This window comes from Cyprinodon tularosa, unplaced genomic scaffold, assembly GCF_016077235.1.
Source record: "Cyprinodon tularosa strain WSP-4 unplaced genomic scaffold, ASM1607723v1 ctg621, whole genome shotgun sequence".
In the NCBI taxonomy this organism is placed as follows: domain Eukaryota; kingdom Metazoa; phylum Chordata; class Actinopteri; order Cyprinodontiformes; family Cyprinodontidae; genus Cyprinodon; species Cyprinodon tularosa.
The window spans coordinates 331421-351789 of record NW_024039365.1 but is presented as its reverse complement, the minus strand read 5'-3'; the positions used below and the strand labels follow the sequence as shown (position 1 = coordinate 351789).

General features: G+C 36.8%; 1 protein-coding gene across 1 annotated transcript in view; it reads left to right on the top strand.

The window, feature by feature from the left end:
• syn2b (synapsin IIb) overlaps window positions 1-19655 on the top strand; it is a 113871-nt gene extending 94216 nt beyond the window's left edge. Inside the window, exons 6-13 of the mRNA XM_038307839.1 lie at window positions 4145-4207; window positions 4705-4847; window positions 5142-5216; window positions 6057-6159; window positions 10060-10236; window positions 12078-12144; window positions 15960-16740; window positions 16963-19655. Of these exons, the coding sequence (XP_038163767.1) occupies window positions 4145-4207; window positions 4705-4847; window positions 5142-5216; window positions 6057-6159; window positions 10060-10236; window positions 12078-12144; window positions 15960-16740; window positions 16963-17116 (1563 nt within the window). The 3' untranslated portion in view covers window positions 17117-19655. The remainder of the gene's footprint in view (window positions 1-4144; window positions 4208-4704; window positions 4848-5141; window positions 5217-6056; window positions 6160-10059; window positions 10237-12077; window positions 12145-15959; window positions 16741-16962) is intronic.
• The last annotated feature ends 714 nt before the right edge of the window (window positions 19656-20369 follow it).

Here is a 20369-nt window from a genome sequence, read left to right as displayed (position 1 = left end):
CTTCAAACACTCTTACAGTGGCCTAATCATTCAGATGTCTGCAAAGATTCAGTTAAGGGTTAAATTATTTTATTTTCTCAAAGAAAAGCAATCCTTTTCTCTAAAATTCCAAAGGTTGCATTCAAGCACATAAAACGTAACCTTTTCAATAGAAGATTAATTGCAACAATTTATATTCACTCCTCTTTAATCAGGGTAGTTTTTAACCTTTTGTTCAGCTGCATCTGAAACTGATAACTAGTATCATTCCCTTCAAAAGTATTTTGCAACTATTGCCAATTAATATATATATTTATCAAATATGAGTGTATTAAGGAGAATTTTAAGGCTAAAGTAGATGTTGATCAACTCAGGTAATCTACATATACACAATACATTAAGATTAATTTGTTCCTTATGGTGTGTAATAAAACAGAATTCCACAGAAAATATGAATTAGACTTTACACCTCCTGAAATGATTTTGGCACTGATGACTGGCCTGATTACTCATTTCCTTTACTTGCCTAGCTCAGCTCAGTTATCATTACTGGTCATCTGATCCACCCTCTCTTGCCTCTATTTAACCTGCCTTCTACCAGTCATCAGTACAAGATTATTTTAGCCCTTGATGAGAGTTTAAGAGTATCTAAGTGTTTCTTATTACCTGATCCTGACCCGTTTTGCCTTGGACCACTGAGCCTGCATATTCCCGTTCTGATCTATTTGCCTGACCTGTCCTCGGACTTCTGCTGGATTTTGCCTGTTAACCAAACACGAAGCTGATTCCTTATACTGTCCTGGATTTCCCTTTAGTGCCTCTTTCGATCTCTAATCTCTTGCCTCTGACTCCTGAACACATCATTGACACCGGCTTCACACTCTGGATTATCCTGCCTTCCTTCGTCTGCTTGGTTCTGATCTCCTGGCTGTTCTCTAGCTGGCAGGACTTAAATGTCTGGGACTCTCGACGGCGTCCCTCACTGTTCACTGCAGATCTGTTTACTTAATTTTTGAGAAATCTGTCTGTCTGCTTTGAACACTGGGTTTTCTGTTCTGAGCCTTAACACCTCCAGAGTTTACTGCTGGACTTGTGTTTTTCGGAGCGATGTCCACAGTCAGTCTTCCCTGAACATAGTGTGTTTAATTACATTCATGCAGCTAAGTTCTGGACTTTCTATTTGGTTATCCAAATGTTCTGTAGTGAAGCTCCAATGAACCTCAGTACCTTTTTGCTAAGCAGTGGAGTTTTGGCTATCGGTCTGTGACAGTGTACGTCACTTCCGCAAAAGCGCAATTCATTTAGGGTAGTTAGCGCCATTTCTGTGGTGAAGAGACAGCAGCAACAAACAAAAGAAAACTAACAGAGAGCAGACGTGTTCTAGTTGCTTCTTTGGAAATAATGGGACACTGGTGCTGCGTCAAAGGATGCAATAGTAATTCTAAACAGAAAACAGCAGATGGGGCCTGACGGTTTTTCGTATTCCCCACTTGGAAAAAAAATACGGACCGCAGACAGAGGACTTAACAAAGAGGCGTCGGGCTCCGTGGGTCGCTGCTGTAAGAAGGAAAGACATCACGTTTCATAAAATATCTCCTCATGTTCGTGTTTGCTCTCGGCATTTTCACAAAGGTAAGTCCTTATAAATATACACTAATAGAAATCAACACGCTGAAATGGTTTGCTTATAAAGTTGCAGGAGTTCATGTAAACCTACTGAAACATGCTGTGGAAGAGAAGCGGAAAGTAATGTTTGTTTTATTTCTTTTTTAGACCGCTAAAATTTAATAAATAATGCATTATCTGTATATAATCATTTACACAATCTGCAATACAAATATATTTTTTTTATGAATAAATATATATAAATACAGTGTACATATAAAAACACTGTACATACCCACTCGTCAGCCAACTCACTGCATTTATTCATCCTGTGTAATCTACTTAAGTTTATTTATTATAATCCTTTGTTCGTCCTGTAAGCTTTTCAGTTTATTTATTTACCTCTGGCCTTACTAGTCCGATGTACTTGTGCTGTTTCGGTATAGCAAATTTCCCCACTGTGGGAAACATAAGCATATCTTATTTTATAACTCATCTAATCTAATGGGCTCTGTTATTAAGGTGCTTTATATGGTGTTTTGAATAGATGTGTAAAACACTCAACCTTTCATCTACTTTGCAGGTCAACCCGCATATGAGATGATGGAAACTGACCCAGACTGGGCTCCATCCCTGCATCTGGGCCACACTGACATCAGACCAACAGACACAGACCGCTCTTTAAGACGTGGTTATCGGGAACAGCTGAAAAAGAATGCCCTGCAAGCAACTGAAACGGGGCTCCATCAGTCTGATGAAACCCTTCAGCGACAGGATGAAGTTACACATGAGGCGACAGAGAACCCTAACCAGCAACAGACTGACACGCAGAAGGCTGCTGAAAACGTTGGCCGGCCAAACACCAAGGATGACACAGAAGGTGGTCGTCAGGAAGGACAGACAGAATGTAACCTGTGTGTGCTCAGGTGTGCAGAGATGAACCGTCTTTTGGAAGAAAACAGAGAGCTGCGGCGTGAACTTGATGAGCTGCAGATCTCTGATTGCTTCTTTGGAGACAGTAATGAAAAAGTCCAGTACTATACGGGTCTACCAAACTTGGTGACCTTTATAGCTTTGTTTAATTTTCTGCTGCCTCTCATGTCTGCTCAAAATAAAATTCTCAGTCCATTTCAAATGCTTCTGTTAACCTTCATGCGTCTGAGATTGGATCTGCCCTCAAAACACCTTGCTTATCTCTTCCGTGTTTCACCAAAGACAGTGTACAGAACAAATGAAATGCTGTCATTTTTATATGCAAATCTAAAGCGTGCAATTGTGTGGCCAGATAGAGACACCTTGCACAAAATTATGCCTCATCAGTTTGTGGATGCCTTTGGACATAGAGTCACAGTGATTATTGACTGTTTTGAAATTTTCACAGAGAAACCAGCTAATAAATGAATGCCAGATCAAGTACTGTTTCAACTTTATTCTTCTTTTTTTATTCTTCTTTTCACACAAATAGAATTTTGCTTTTTTTTAAGTTACTTTTGAAAAATAACAGCAAAACAAATATAAGTTTCACCATCACTTCAAATATTAACAATGTTTCTGAGGTTGTAAAAATGTGTGCACAATAAAGAGTGGATTTGAAATTTGAAACAAGTGTTATTATCTTTTCAATCAAGCAGAGAATGTATGAAAATGCAATACAAAATCTCAAATACATAAATAATGCAGAACAGTGCAAAGCTTCAAATGTTTTACTTTTTCTTCCTCCCTCGTATATAGCAGATTGCTCTTTAGATTAAATTAGAAGATTTTCATTTTCCCAGGACTTGTTTTCACTGTGGTCTGTGGTCTTCTGTAGAGATATTACCTAACAGGTGATATCTGTGAAGAAGACTGCAGATCCCAGTGAAAACAGGCCTGGATAAAGTGAACAGCAAATACAGTGTGCAACTTATCAATGTGCAAAAATTATGACAAGTTTTTTCGTTCAGTCTGATGAGCAGCACAAACTGCTCTAATAACTGCAGCTATCTGTGCAACTGCCCACAACATCTGCCTTGTCACTGTAATAATAATATATAATATCGTTCCCTAGCAGCTTTAGAAAGTTTGTCTGGGTAGGGTATCCGTTCAGTTTTCTTGTTCTTTTCCATTTAACTGATAATCCTCACTGCTGGCAGCGCTCTCCTCTTGTTTTCTGCTGTTTTGTTTTTCTTCCGCTCACCACAAAAATGGCGCTAGGGGGCGTGTCAGTCACGTGTCTGACAAAGACCGATTAAGGAGACTTAGAAGCCAATGGGATGCATCACATATTGTTTATTAAGCTGCTTGCTCATTTTAGTTTAGGGCCCATAAAAGGGCCAGGAACCACAGGGAGACTGGCCCCTATCTGGAACCGTCCATATGTTAGACACATATTTCCCCACCTTGTAACCATTCCTGATAAGCTTCATGTTTTGCCTTTGACACGAAATGAAAATGACTTAGTTTTAAAGGTATTCACTGTCAGCTACCTAAATCAAATGGTTCATAATTTGCAAAACAAAAGAAACAGTTGTTGTTCTCTGTCTCTCAGTATTACTGATCATTTACTTCTTTTATTTTGTAGATTACAACACCAAATTTCCCAGTGGTGGTGAAGATTGGACACGCCCACTCTGGAATGGGAAAGGTAGTGTAATGTTTTTTGTTGTTCTTTTTTTACTGCAAAAAAAAAAAGAAGTTATGCAAATGTTTTTTAAATGTTCATACCCAACTACAAAAGCAAAACTGAGACAGAGAGAGAAGATAGAAGTTTAAAGACAGATGGTTTGGAAACGACACAGGTCATATTGTATCACAATATGTTGTACTTTCTGATACTTTTAAGAATATTTCTTTATCCTTTATGTTATTCTTGCTCAAAACTTTTGCTGCTGTTTTTCCTCCCTTAAAATGAGCATTAATATTCCCTTCTATTTAACTGTATATTATTTAAATTGTTAAGAGAGAATTTGTTGACAAGAAAATATAATGGACTTGATTGAACTGGATCCTTTTGGATCATTTCATTTTTTTAACCAAAATTCTAAGTATAATGACACACACACACGCCCACACACGCACACACACACACACATTTTCATCATAGTACTTTGTAAATATACATCACATGTCATTTATCTGTAGGTAAAGGTGGATAACGTGAGTGATTTCCAGGACATTGCGAGTGTAGTGGCCATCACTCAGACCTACTGCACTACAGAGCCATTTGTAGAGGCCAAGTATGACATCAGGGTCCAGAAAATCGGGACTGATTACAAAGCCTACATGTGAGTTTGATGCTTTCTAAATGTGTTTGTACAATTTTTCCTGAGCTGATATGTTCAGTTATTTTCCCAAAACCCTGTCCTCCTCTTTGAGAATGGAATGTTGTAAACAAAACCTAAAGATTACACTTATGGGGATTGGGTTGAATTATGCTAAAAAAAAAGAAAAAAAAAAGCAGCTGGTTATTGTTACCTTCCAGCAACGTTTTTGTCTGTTGCAGTTTAAATTTAATTACTTTCCAAACTGAAGGCTTGAGTCTATAGTAATTTAACAGCCAATTTCCTCTCTGTTTTCAGGCGAACATCCATCTCTGGTAACTGGAAAAGCAACACCGGATCTGCCATGTTGGAACAAGTAGCCATGACTGACAAGTGAGCATTGCTTGTGAATTAGTGATGCTCCAGCTGGCCTTGGTGTAGCACATGCTTCCCTGGCTGTATTACGTCACAGTTAGTCATACTGAAGCAAGGGATTCATTCAGCTTTAAACCAGGTCATTCTTAAAAAAAAAAAAACCCAGTTGGAATCAGCTTGCATTTGTGATGCATGTTTGAGCTTTTTTTTTTTTTATGAATATATTGCTATTAGCAGTGGCTCTACATACATGTACTGTAGAGGGACTTGGGTGGCCTGTTGCAACCAATATAAAATTTGACAGTTGAACACTGTGGTTTTGACAAAGTCAAAATACTTGTTTTAAAAAGTATTTTTTCTTTAATGAATGGCTTCTAATTTATGAAACAATCTTTAGTTATAACGTTTTAGTTTAACTACTATTAAATTAAAAACAACACTCTGAAAGAGTCACTAAAGTTGTTTGATGAGTATTACAGCATTGAAAAAGGTAGATTATCACTGTCAGCACAATATCATTTTACTGATTTAATCTTGATTACATTAGATATTAGTTTGATTGTCTTCAGTCTTGCAGGCAGCAGAAACAGTCTAAAGCAAGAGAAGGGCTGTGCAAAGGTTTGCTTTAATAATGAATACCCCCAAACAACCATAGCATTGACATATTGAGCCTAATTGATGAAAAGTTAACACTTCTACTGAGATGCAAGACCTAAAGTTTTCCTTGCCAACCTTACAAATGTAACTTTTCTGTCTAAATGCAAAGATCTAAATCATGAAAAAACAGCTGTTTACTCCCTTAAAGGCACATAATATGGGGTTTTCTTTTGGTAACTAACACATTTATCTTTCTGGCAGATATAAACTGTGGGTTGACACCTGCTCAGAGATCTTTGGAGGCTTGGATATCTGTGCTGTCAAAGCCATCTGTGGCAAGGATGGTAACGACTACATTACAGAGGTGAGAACAAACTTTCAGGTTTGAAGCTGTAGACAAGGCTTTGGAGTGGTGGATAAAATCTGTATTCATTCCCACCTGAATTTTTAGAACCAAATAGTAAGACTATTCCATGCCAATAATCAAACTAAACAATCCTTTCCCATATGTACTACACATCATCCTTTCATTCAATATTAGTCTGTCAGTCTAAATCTAAGCTCCAGCTTTAAATCATGTACCTCATCTATCCTAGACTAAACATACAATTTCCTCTGTTTTATTGGATTTTGATATGATCCATTTATTACAAAATTGGTACTATTTGTCTGTCTTTCTCAAAAAATTATGCAGTAACCATTACGCCCCTGCTTTCTTTGTCTTTTAGCATATTGCTCTGGTTTTCACAGTATTGCCATGACCACAGCTTTTATGAACAAGGCTCCACTATAAAAATAGCTTTCATAAAACCCAACCATTTAGTGGTAACATCTCCATGCGTAAACTCTCTTGATTACCAAGCTGTACATGTCAACTCTAAATATAGAATACTTAAACGCTGGAAAGAAAATTAACGATTAAATGTGCAGAAGCAATTTTTGCAACAATGTAATCAAGGGTTTAAAATACATACATAGAAAGGAAAATAGAAGCAGGACAAACAACAACCTGAAGATTTGAGGCTTAAAGAAACAGAGAAACAGGAGGCTGTGCATAATTGTGTCGTAAGAGTAAAAGAGAAATGGTAAAGAGGATTTAATATAATATCAATATAAATCCAGTTTTTTTTATGAAGGCCTTGTGCAAGGAAAAGTATCATGAAGACCAGAGAGGTCAGACATAAAATAGGGGAAACATTTAAAGCAGGATTAGGTTATAAAACAACATTTTCTTAAAATAAATGATCACACATCTGTAAGACAACCAAGGTATGACACGTCCACATAAACTTGTAGAGTAGGTTATGGTGGCTAAGGCAGGATTTCTTGCCCTTGTACAGGAGTCTTGGCATTATGGCGGAGTAACAAGAAGAGAGTAATTTATAAAAGAAAAGAATAGAAAAGTATAAAATGATGGCATCAGTTTTCTGCCAAAAGTCCACACACACAATAAATACTCCTATGAGCAGCTTTACTTCATACAGACACTAGGATAAAATACTCCTTACGTGCATGTTAAATATGTTACATGCGCAAAAAGAATACCATGGGTTCCACACACATTAGTGCTTGTTTCTTCTATATGCATGTGTGATTTGATTTCCACATGTGCAGCTAACCTCGCCCTGGCATGTGGACCTGTTACTGTGTGCTTATGTCAACTTTTGTCACTTTAAGGAAATACCCACCGGACAAAGAAATCCGTCTGCGATTGGTTGCATTTCAGGAAATCATGCTTCTTGATACTGTACTCTTTTTCCTACTTGCGAAGCGACTTCAGGCTAACTGCTTCTGTTGAAGAGTTGGAAGTTCGTCATCATCATTATATCATTAGAAATAACATTGTCTGGATGAATAATGGATTCTGACTGGCTCTAGCGTGTCTGTTAAAAAGGGTTATAGGACATCTACAAAAAAAGTTTTGCTCAAATAGCCTGATAGTTTCTGCTAGCTGAAATTGGAGATGGGATGACAGTTTACGCTGGTTACCTTGCCAATGCATCACAACTCAAGATGCAGAATTTCCTAAAAAGTAGCCAATCACCGGGGGGGTGTTGTTTTCCTGTGACTAACGGCTTCAAAATTACAAAAGTTGACATGAGTGCGCAGAAGGAGGAGGAGGGAGGCTGCGAGTGCATGTATATCTAACCACCCTCGCAGAGAGAACGAAAAAGCAATCATTTGTGTGGTATTATATTTACACATGTGATATGCTAAACATGCGTGTGATAAGTGGTTTATTTATGTCTGTATGACGTAAGGCTGCTTCAAGTATTTATTGCATATGTGGACTTTTTTTCAGAATTCTGATGGCATAGCAGAAGTCAATGAACCTAACACTGACCAACACTGACTAACCAGAGTAGCCAGAGTGAACCCACACATTAGGAAAACATGCAAACTATGCAGAACGACCCTGGGCTACAAACTGCTCCACCATGCAGCTCAGAAAAATATTTTAATTAAAAATACCAAAGAATGCTCTCAAGTAAAATGAAGCCAAGGCAGAAACCAAATAAGGGACATAACCCTGAAAACAAAATCCAATTTAATGTGGCTGTAGCAACACTAGTTTTTTGTTTTTTTGGCATAGCAGAGTGAGAAAAACTGATCGATACATTAGAGCTCAATACAGACCTAATAAGGAACAGAGGTTCAACTTTAAGAAGAACAAAAGCTTTATAAAGCCAAAGATGTAAAGTATTTGATTGCATTAAAACACATAAATGTGGTAAAATAACTTGGTCAAAGTTCAGACCTCAATCTAAATAATAAACTGATAGAAGATTATAAAATAGATTTTTCCTGTCCTGGTCATGAGCCATTTTCAAAAGAAAGTGGTAAAAAACCCTCAGTTATAAAATATAAAAAACTGATAGAGACAAACCCCAGCACTACTTGCTTTAATATCATCATTCAGCAGTTTTACTTTAAGTTTTAACTGTGTATGTAGGTTATACCTGAAAAAAAATTAGGGGGTTGAATTTGAATATCTTAATTTTTTTCCCACTTTTATCTATATGTTAATTGTTGGCATAATGTACAGCCTAAATAGACTTCAGGCAACAAATGTGCAAAGATTCAAAATAAATATATTTCTTTTCCAAGGCACTGTATGACCAAAGGTTATGAGAGCTAAAATATTGGTCTATAAAATATTTTGAAAGGCAGATTCTCAGAAAATAACAAATAAATAAATCTGATGTTGACCAGAGTCATTAAGGGAACTCATAATCTAACATGCCCTAGGAATAATGTTTTTAATATGCTGCTCAGGAAGCAGCATGATAAGATAGAGTGTGTAGGACTCTTTCTGAAGTGCTCAGAGGAAGCTTCTTCTTCCTGAATGCATTTAGATTCTTTTTTTATAAACCCACAACATGGTTAGGAGGCCTCAGCCTGGGCATTCATCAAAAATGTTGAGTCACCATTATGTTTACTAAAAACAAATTTGACTAAAATCTCGATTGTACCTAGAATATGCTTTAAAAACGTTGTACTCAGATTCCAATAAATACTCCTGCAACTGGACATAGTGAATCAGTAAAGCAATAAAAACAAATACAGATCTCTAGATAATCATATTAACAAACAGCAAGGAGCTGAAAACTTAGATTACATTTCATAGGACCAGAGCCTGGAAAAGGATGAAATTATGCGGAGGAACAATGTCTGACCAGGTCGTTCAAGAGATCTTGAAAAGTAGTGTAACATTGCTGCTTTATTAAAAAAGGCGAGTTAATTAAGGTCGCCAATAAAGCAAATACCTCCAGGTACTAGGAATATTTCTAAATACCCAACATTACAATCCCCCGGTACAAACACAGGGGCAGTATATAGGTCACCAGTTGCAATAGTTGAACTCCAGCATCCTGGGGAAACTCTTTGGCCTGTTTATTTTTCCAACTCCTACCGCCTATGTTTCCTGCTTTTTGAAATTTCTAAATCCTGAAAAAAGAACCAGTGGGATGTTTGATATGTCTAGTTTACTTAGAGACAACCTGGTAAGAAATTATGAAAATTGTGTTATTGAGGAGGGGTTTTTTTCCCCTTAATTATATGAAAATAATTCTGCCAATGCAGGTCTTGATTAATATAAGAAATCAGTTGAAAACGATTCACTGATTGAATCCTGGAAAGGTTGTAGGGAAATTAAAGTAAACAATCCTGTGATTATAGTGCACATTATTGAAATTAATTATTGCATTATTCGGCTCTAAGAAAGTTACACAGAAACTTTCATAGTTTGTGTCATGTTTTCCAGGTTGTGGGTTCATCTATGCAGCTGATTGGGGATCACCAGGCGGAGGATCGCCATCTTATTTCTGAAGTTGTGCTGGCTAAGATGAACCAAGCACTGATTGCCAGGTCATCTAGTGCTTCCCGTTCGCCTGCTCGCTCTCCTCAAAGCCAGAAGCCAACAACTGTGCAGCCCCAACAGGTAACTTAATTGTGCTTTAACTTGGGTATTACAGAGTATAAAGTTTTGTTTAATGGAAACACTAATCAGATGAATCCTTTCTATTTATAATATCTCTAATTCTGCGTGGTTACTTTTCTTCTGAGGGTGTAGTTGAGAAATAGAGAAAGAACACAACCTAACATCATTGTTTGCATGTTGCGTATTCTAGGTAGGTACTTTGATGTCTAATTTAAAGGGCAGTGTTTAAAACTAAGTTTTAGTTACAAAGTTTATTTAGTGTGCTGTAACATTCAGAGACAAATGATGGCTGATAAATAAGGATGAGGTCAGCATTAAAGCTAAAATATACATAAAATTTGTCTTTTCACAAATTAATAATAATAATAATACATTTTATTTGTATTGCACTTTACATTTCAACAAAATCTCAAAGTGCTACAAAATTCATAGTTAAAACAAAACCGTACAATAAAAACAGCATACATAGTTAAAACGAGACATTACAATAAAATAACATACGTAGTAAAAACAAAACAGTAAAATAACCATAAAACCACACAGATAAAATACTAACTAAACTAAAATTATTCAGAACAGCCTACTTTGATTAAAAATATTATTTTTGGAGAGGGACTGCTCAGCTAAAATGATCATAAATGCTTTAAAATTGAAACCAAAACCAGAAACACTTGAAACATTTGAAAGAACTGCAAAACCACTGTTTATTATATTTTAAAATTGTAAAAATGCCAAAAACTAGCCAAGAATCAGCTTAGGCACTGTCAAAGAAGCTCCAGTGAGACTTTTAAATACTGTAACAGTGAGAGGATGGCAATGTAATGCCAAGACATCCAAGAAAGTATCCATTGTTGAAAAATATGTTTCTTAAAGATCAGATTGATTTTCCTAAAGAGAAAGAGTTCAACATCTCAAGTACCACTGAAAGCATGTCCTACAGAATTCAGGCCCTTGATACAGTATGAAGCGGTCATAAACTGGGACAGATTGACCCAGTATTTGAGGCGAGACAGTCAGAGAGAAAGTTCTAAACGTTTATTAACACAAAACAACTAACGCAACCGATGCGAGCCAAACTCAAACTAACATACAAACATAATACAAACAATGATCTGGCCCTGAGAGCTGGGCTGAGCTGAATATAAAGGAACAGGCACAGGTGAATAAGATGAGGAACTATTAGGAACTTGGCAGAGTTAGGCAGGTGAATGAAGTGAACAATTAAGATCAGCTATCAGGGCAGAACTTGACAGAAGCATGGTCTACAGTAGGCTAATCTAACATGTATCATTGATCGGTTTAAAGTTATCAAAATAACTGAACTCAAGCTCTCTGATGTGAAACAGTTAATGGGTTTTGAAATGGGTGCTAGCGACCCAAACACACCAATAGGCAGGCAGTGGCTTTCTTTTGGATTAAAATAAGATTAATGTTATGGAGTGACCAGCTCAATTTCCAGGCATGAAGTGAAATCAGAAAAGGACATATCTAAGTAAGATATCTCAGTCATCCTGGCTGGAATACAGGTGCTAGAAGTGGCACCGCTCCATGCAACAGATGTAGATTAATGACAAATTTCACACAGATTTTGTGTTCACAGTGCATTTACACGTATGACAATAAATGTAAAAATAAGAATTTGAGTCAGACTTTCTATTTTAAACACACTGCTAACATTTGGAACAAAAATGTAAAATAGTGTTACTGTTTAGCAAATGAAAATAGTGTATAATCTTCTTACAGAAAGCCTGAATGAATTAGATGTTTTAGTTCAGTCCTCCACAGTTCACAACTAACTCATCTGTGTTTGTTTGTTTCTTCCGTCTTTCTTCTTTTACCAGAGTGCTTCAGTTAAGGAAGGACAGGCAGACCCGAACAGGAGCTCAGGCCAACGCCCTCAAACTCAAGGTTGTCTGAACACTGCCCACAGTCAAAGCACTGCAGCTGTAGGGTGGAAGCAAGCTTAGAGAACACTCTCTGCATAAATCAGTTAACTGCAAGAGGTTTTAAAGCATCCACTGGTAATTTACTGATAAATGAAGTACTGCTATAAGAGGGAAGATGGGAACATTTAAAGAATTAGTGTTTATACAAACGCGTTCGTGTATAACCAACAGTCACACATCACAGGTCATTTCTATAAAATATGCTGATGTGCTGCATTTATTACCTCTTCATTTCTACTTACCTTTGTTTTATGTTGCCAATTATTAAAGTAAACAAAGGTGCAACTCACTGGGGCACATAAATATTGCTGCCAGTTAGAGTACACCAAATGGACACAACAGCATCTCCCCCATTTAATAATTGGGTTTTGGTGTTAGTAGATCTGAAATACGGCTGCTTGAAATATTCATACCCCTTAAACTTTTTTAAATTTTGTAACATCCCAATCAGAGACCTCAGAGTACGATATTGAGAATGTATGTGTTTTGGATGTTGGAATAACACAGAGAATGTAGACTTGATGGAGATATTCTTGGGGAATCAATCTTCGAGTCTTGGCAGAGGTTCTACAGTAAACGGGTTTTAGTTCTAGACTTTTTTCTTTACCATTGTAACACATGATAATGCATTACATCTAAACCAGTCCACCTTCGGCCTGGGTGTTTAGTGCACTCATTCTGCTAAGTGATGAACCTCAGCCTTTAGATAAAGACTTCCAGGGCTGCTTTGCATTGATCGCCCTCCATTTCCCCATTACGTCAAACCAGCTTTGCTGTCCCTGCAGAAGAAGCAACCCACAATTTTTTACTGTGGGGAGGATGTGTTCAGGGTAATGTGCATTGTTAATTTTACTAATTTGATCATCTTTTTTGTGTATGATAAAAAGTTTAATTTTGGTCTCATCTGAGCAAGCATTAAATAATTGTTTGATCGATATGCCACGTCTTCTGCAAATAGTTAATCTCAATGTTGTATGGCTTCCTTTCAAAAAGGCTGCAGTCGGTTTCTATTTCCCCCAAGAATGTGACTTCCAAAGACAATTGCCTCAACCAGATTTTATTAAGGGTTATGAGAGTAAATGGGCATACATACAAAGGCATTCCACACTTTTAAGATTTTAACTCCAGAAAAACCTTTTTAAAACCATACATCATGTTTCTTCCAACACAACATTAATTTGACAACTAAAGTAGTAAAACAAACCAAGGAACAAATAGAATAGCCAAGTGTGTCTCACTTTATGGGTAATGTACTGCTAGGTCATATTTTAATCATAAAAAAAATCAATAATTGATTACTTGTTAAATTAGTTATTTCTTGAAGCTGTGATATGAAAGTATTGTGCTTAGTTTATTCCCTCCAAGGTTTTTTGGTTCATGTCTACTTTAATGGTTTGACAACTGTAGTAAAGGTTTAATTTGCTCTCCTATGGCTTAAATGGATGAGACGTCTGGATTTTTTCAAATGTCTTGTCAAAAAAAGAGATTATTATTCGTTTGCTTCTCCTCGTTCAAAAAGGTAAAAAAGTTTTAAATAATAGCATCAAACGTACACTTTGGTGTTATATTGGTTTCACAGGCTGGCGGTTTGCAGCCATTAAAAGTAATGGTTGGTGCAGCGGCTTGTGCTTAAAAGCAGCAAATGTAACCAACTTTTAGCTAAAGCAATGGTCAGATTTCCCTTTTACTTGTGCAATTGAATTCACAGATAAATATGCATCATATGTCACTCATTAATCATTTTAAGTATCTTTTCCAGCTGTGCTGTAACCCATGTTTGGTTGACCCAGGATTGGTGTGTTAAAGCTAAACGTCCTCACCAAAATTGTTATATTAACTGCTGATTTAACTGTATTATAACTTTTATTGAGTGTTGCATGTTCATTAAGGACAGCTTCTTGTTTTGCATGAATGTGGTGAATGTTTTGACATCATCTGGGGTCAAATTAATTCACTAATGCTGGCTTTTAATGTCTCACGAAAATTACAATAGATGTTAAGATGTAAAATTAATGTGTTCTGATTAATGTAAATAATCATTAAAGACTGTAAACAGTGCAGTTCATAATGGAAAACAGATAAATAGATCAATGTTTTAAATGTTTCTTTAATTTATTATGAAGCTAACACCTTGTGCAACCTTACTTACGGTATTTATTATTAATTGTCTGGTCATTTTTCTCTGTGGCTAAAAAAATATATATTTATATATATAATTCTGTTTCATTTTACTATTAGTAATTTATGCAAATCTTTAGTTTCTGCATTTCTTGGCTACTACTGTTTCTTTACACTATTTTTCTGTATTTGCTTGGATCCAAACCAATTATTTGATTTTTGAGTAGCTGACCTGCTGATGAATATCAAAATAAAACTATAAAATATTACTCAATCACATATTGTCTTAAATAAAAACATACCTTAATCATCATGCATTATTATCAGAAACAAACTTTAATATTAACAAACGGTTGGTATCCAAGAAAATTATTATTGTATCTTATTTCTCAATATGTTTGTACACATGTTATTTATTTTCCTTTGTTTTTATGCTTCGTGAATCACAAGCAACCATTGACCAAATGTAAGACTTGAGGCAGTTTGGCTGCCTGGCATCAGTGACCCTCTGGGATGACTTTTCAGGAGCATGCTGAGATCAGGCCATATTAAAAAGAATAACTCTTAAAGTGTGCAATTATGGAAAATGTGAAGCCTTTTCCAGAAATAACTTTAAATACAATTTTAAATGACTCCATTATCCTAAATCCAAAACTTTTTTGATGACAGAAAATGTATCCCAGTCCAGTCACTTCTTTGCTCTGCATGTTAAATTTCTTGAGGCTGCTGTTGCTTTGCTTTGAACTGCTTTATATTCCTTAACTGTTTATTTCAACCTGCACAGCATTAAAAAAAGGCACCAGTGTTTACAATAAGAATTTTTCTAAAACACAGTACTATTAGCTGCTGATCTTCCACCCTCTGCTGGTCATAGTTTAGATATTTAGTGAACTGCTTTTGGTCCAGTCCTCTGTTTACGTTTGAGTTGCACTGAAGTTTTGCACATCTTTGATGGAATCGTATAAATGGGCATGTCATCTTGTGCTTTGGTTTTGATGAGTGCTACACATGCCTGATATTTGGAGCTTTAGTGCTAAAATAAGAGATGTGATATTTTGACATATTTATGCAAATGTATTTACTGTATTTAAGCACTTCCTGTTTCTCTCTGGATTAATGTGAGCTGCTTTTTGTCTATTTAGGTGATATTTACATTAACTGGCAGAAGTTCATTTATATTCACTATATGCATTAATGTCAAATTAATTTAGTTCTTTTTTTTATTCTTCTGTTATTTTAAAGGGTACAATTAAATACAACATGGAAACCTGATGGTTTCTAAAACTCTACCTGGATGCACAACATTGAATTAAAGGATTTTTTCCCTTTGAAATAATGGAGAAAATCATGAAGTAATTTAAACCAAATTAATAAGTGTTTTTGGTATTGATTAGAGCCTATATGTTATTTTGAAATTGTGAGATTAGATCAAATTTGCAATAAATTTAAGATTGTGTACGAAAGTTACATTTTTTGAAATTATTTTAAATAAAATCTCTATAATCCTTAAATTCTTAAGATAAATATCAGTTTTAATCACTCATTAAAAGCCCAGATTACTTTGATATTCAAGCATACAGTGAGTATGTTGACTTCTGATTGCAGCAGTAACTGCAGAACTGTATTCTAATAAAACTACACTTTTTCTTATTGTTTCAGGTGCAGCACTGAAATCACAAAGTGTGGATGTAACCGCAGAATCCACAAAAAGAGCATCAGAGCCTAAACCCGACCAGGTCCAGAAACCAGTGCAGGCTCAGAAACCGAGCCCAGTTCAAAAGGCTGCCTCTGTCACAAAACCTCCTGTGCCGAGGCCTCCTCCGATGACCAGAGCCCCATCTGTGACAAAGTCATCGCAGGATTCTGCTCCCAGCTCCGTCCCATCCAAACCTTCCCCATCATCCCCAGCTAAAGCAGCCACAGCTCCAGGTTCAACACCAACCAAAACCCCAGCACCAGCTTTAAGTTCCCCTCCTGCCTCACCCAAAACTTCTGCTGCCACCACAGAACAGCCCAAACCCCAGCCACAAGGTTCTCCAACAGCTGCACCTGGAAAACCCAAAGATCTTCCCCCAAAACCAACACCACCTGCAAAGCCAATCCCTCCTGTCCGCAGGAATTCTAAGCCACAGCTTCAGCCAAAGCCACAAACTCCACCTCCTCCAAAAGCTTTGCCCAAACCCCAGCCTACATCTCAGGCCCAAGTCCCTGAACCCACCCCAGCTTCTGATGCTACACACCCTGCACAGGTTCAGTCCCCCGCTAAATCCAACCAGTCCTCATCTAACGTCCCATCTCAAGCTCCAGGCAGCCCCCAGGCCAGGCCAGCTTCTCCACCCAAAAACTCTGAGCCGGCTCCAGCTGAACCAGCTGCCTCATCCAGTGAAGCCACAGCACCTGTGGAAGAGCAGCCCCAACAAAAGACCCATCCACTACTGAAGTAAGAAACACATTGGCATTATGCTCTGGATAATGCAAGAACAACAACACCTTTACTCTTACTTTGATCACTAAATCCATTGTTATTCCTCAGTAAAGGGTAATTATTTACCTCTGTTCATGCTGTTTGATTACACCCTCATTAATGTTCACATAACCATCTTTTCCTTTCCCTCTAATGCTCCTATTCCCTCCCCTCCTCCCCTGTTTCTTCTCCTTCCAGTAAGTCTCAGTCCCTGACCAATGCCTTCAATGCCTTTAGCGACTCTTCTTTCTTCCGCGGGGTCTCGGGCTCAGGTGGGGATGGCCAAGAAGAGGCAAAGGCCGAAACCATTCGCAACCTTCGAAAGTCCTTTGCGAGCCTTTTCTCTGACTAGGCACAGTTGAAACACAGTTCACCCCTCAGATGATGCTGGTCATGCTTTTAACTAGGGGCCAGCTTTCCTGATTGACATTAAATGTGAACCAGTCTGAGTTTTAGGTTTATGTGTTAACTGTAGTTTATTCCCTACATCCTTGTTCAGCTCCACTCTTCGCAATGAAAAAACAAAAAAAACAAAAAAGACAGTGAGGCTTGTTGAAAACAAAGATTAATAAAAGACTAACTGGTGTGAAGGAGTTAAGTCATTGATAGAGTGACTGGCAAAAGTACCTCTTTAAAGAATTTCCTGGAAATAAAAATTTCGGTCACATTACAACCGCCGACTTTTGAAGTGAAAGGCAAGACTTTTGAGAAGCATGATTGATAATAAGCCTGACGGATTCTTTGATCTGATCTGAGGATCTCTGCAGCTCCTCCAGAGGTACAGTGCTTACAGTGCAAAAAGATTTCTTTTTTGCTGCTTTTTCAGACCATAATGTTTTAAGCTCATCAGACACATCAATATCAAACACTTTTTTACGAATTGGACAGCCTCTAAAGTCAGTTGTTGCATTGGATGGTATTTAAATGTTTAATGTTTAGCTAAATGCAACAGGCGAAACACTCAATCCACAAAATAGATACTGCCTTTATTTACAATTATCAAAAAGAATAAAAAAAAAAATGCTTCCCTTTTCTTCTATTTCATAGTCAACTGTTTTTTAATGATGTTCTATCATGCAGTTTCAACAATGTCTAATCACTTGTGGTTGCAAGGAGACAGATTACACAAAAAGTGTAACTTTTTGTAGGTTATTGGCTTATCCCAAACTACCACACTGCCAGGGTGATGCACTTATTCCTGTTAATTCATATTTAACATACGGAAATGATCATATTTGCAACATTATTTAGGGGTCAGAGTAATGGAGAGTAAATTATCATAAATACAACTAATATGCATCGCAACTCCTGAACTATTGTGTGTGTGTTATATTCAGATTATCAATCTTTACTTAGTTTGGATCTGATTTTAAAGAAGAAATACATCTCTTTAATAGATATGAGTGTTCTCTAAGACACAGTATATGACAGATGATGTTATTGTAGACAAAAACTATTTATTTTTACATAGAACCTTAAATTAGATATGTAGAAAGCAATGGATGGAAGGTGATAAATGCCTTGTACATATGGTATTTCTACAAATTATATAAATTTAAACATATATAACTATAAAGGGACATAAGCCAGTTAAAGAAAAAAATCCAGCAGCACCTTTCAGTTGTCAGTGACATAACTCTTTCATTCAGCGGGTAGATTTATAGAAACCTCATCTAATCTGACCTTTGATAGCTTCCATTTCAGTAAATGTTGTCCCTTTGTGAGTAGAAGAAATGTAGAAACATTTTTAAAGGGTTTGTTCTTCTGTAACTCCAGCTGTGTTGTCTCTAGTCCCTGGCTATGCCAGGCTCTTTCTGGCTTACCCGTGTTTGTCCTAAAAAAAAAGGGACCTGAAGTTCATCCTTTTTGAGAGGAATTTGGATATACGTATGTGTGTGTTCATCTTTGTTCACTAGTCGTGCATGGTTCCTCAAAGTGACTCAAAACATGACTTTTGGATTAGATGGGGAACTCTATCAGTGTTGAGTTTTCCCCTCTGTTGCCTCTCTCCTCTCTCTGTAGATGTTGTAGCCTTATTGTGAACATGTTTTTGATTTACAGCTGCATCCGCTAGCTGTGCAGACCTGGGTCAATCACAAACTGAGATGTATTCATTTACTCTAAAGCGGTTGTTATTTTTTAACCAGCAAAGGCATAATTGAATCCCAAATGTGTGGGAGCAGGTGACTGACTAAATGAATGCATTTCAGAAAGTTACTCATGTCTGTCGCTGTGACTGGTGATTCCTCGTTTCACATCTGTGTAGATCTATCAGCAGTATTGTAATTGTTGATTACTCTTATTGAAAAGACATTGAGACAGTAGTGCAATAACCCCTCGACATGACTGTTGAGTGCTGTCACCCTTATATGAGTATAATCATACATAAAGGATTTGTCTATGTGTTAACTGAAGAGTCTCAGTGGTCTGGTTCCAGGTTGCTTTTTAAACTGCAGTCAGGAGCATGATGGTCAGTGTTTCAGTTTGTACCTTAACTTATTTGTGTAGCCAGATTGAATTTAATGCAACCTGGAGGTTATCTTCTACTTTCATTGTCAAAAACGGGAAAGATTTGAACATAGCCATTTTAAAGAAGAACATTTCAGCCTATCTGCTTATCCTTATTCAGTACTGCTGAAATTTAGCATATTGTATTTGTTTGCATCACCCCAAGAAGTTTATTTTTTGTAATACATGTATTTACTTAAAGCTCCATATTTATGGTACAGTATATATATAGATATATATATTATTTGTTTTGTATTGTGTTTTTATTTGTAATGCAATATCGCTTTGCATGATCTGGTGACTTAAGATGTTATTTTCTTTTCTGTAAAGATAAAAGTCAATAAAGATGTGATTCTATCATTCCACGGATGCACTGAGATCCACCCTGATGCCTCTGACTTTTGTGTGTTCTGGAGCGTCATGTCATTCCTATCAATAAATTGCACTTTATTTAGGTCTTTTTACTGATATGCAACATGAGTAAAAAAAACATGATATAATAACAGCTAAAGATTCAACTACATGAGGGGAAATCTACTCCAATCAACTTAATAGAAACATCCATTTTCTGGCACGCTTAATCCCGAGTGGGGTCGCGCATAGTGCTGGTGTCCATCTCCAGCTGTCAATGGGCGAGAGGCGGGGTACACCCTGGACAGGTCGCCAGTCCAACGCAGGGCAACACAAACAGGACAAACAACCATTCACGCACACACTCACACTTCACCATAAAGGTGAAAATCTCCTTTTCTTCTTATGCTGTCACTCCAAGCTTTGCTGGACTACCCCTTCCTTTTTGTAAATAAAACCAGTTTGAAGTAGTTACAATAACAATATAATAACAATAAAGTCAATATAATTAATTGTAAAATAATTTGTGTGTTAAAGCCACATTGAAGGGTATAAAAGTAACTTTAGGAAATCATTTTAAGTTTTAGTTTGTTTGTTTTTTTAAACAAATTCAATATTGATGATAAGGGAACCAATAATACTTAAACATTTGTCTCGTTTGTAGTTTTACGTTGATTTCTTATTGATTCTTGATTGATTTCTTCACCTGGGTTTTGGACCTATTTAGTAACAATGTTCTGTCTTCT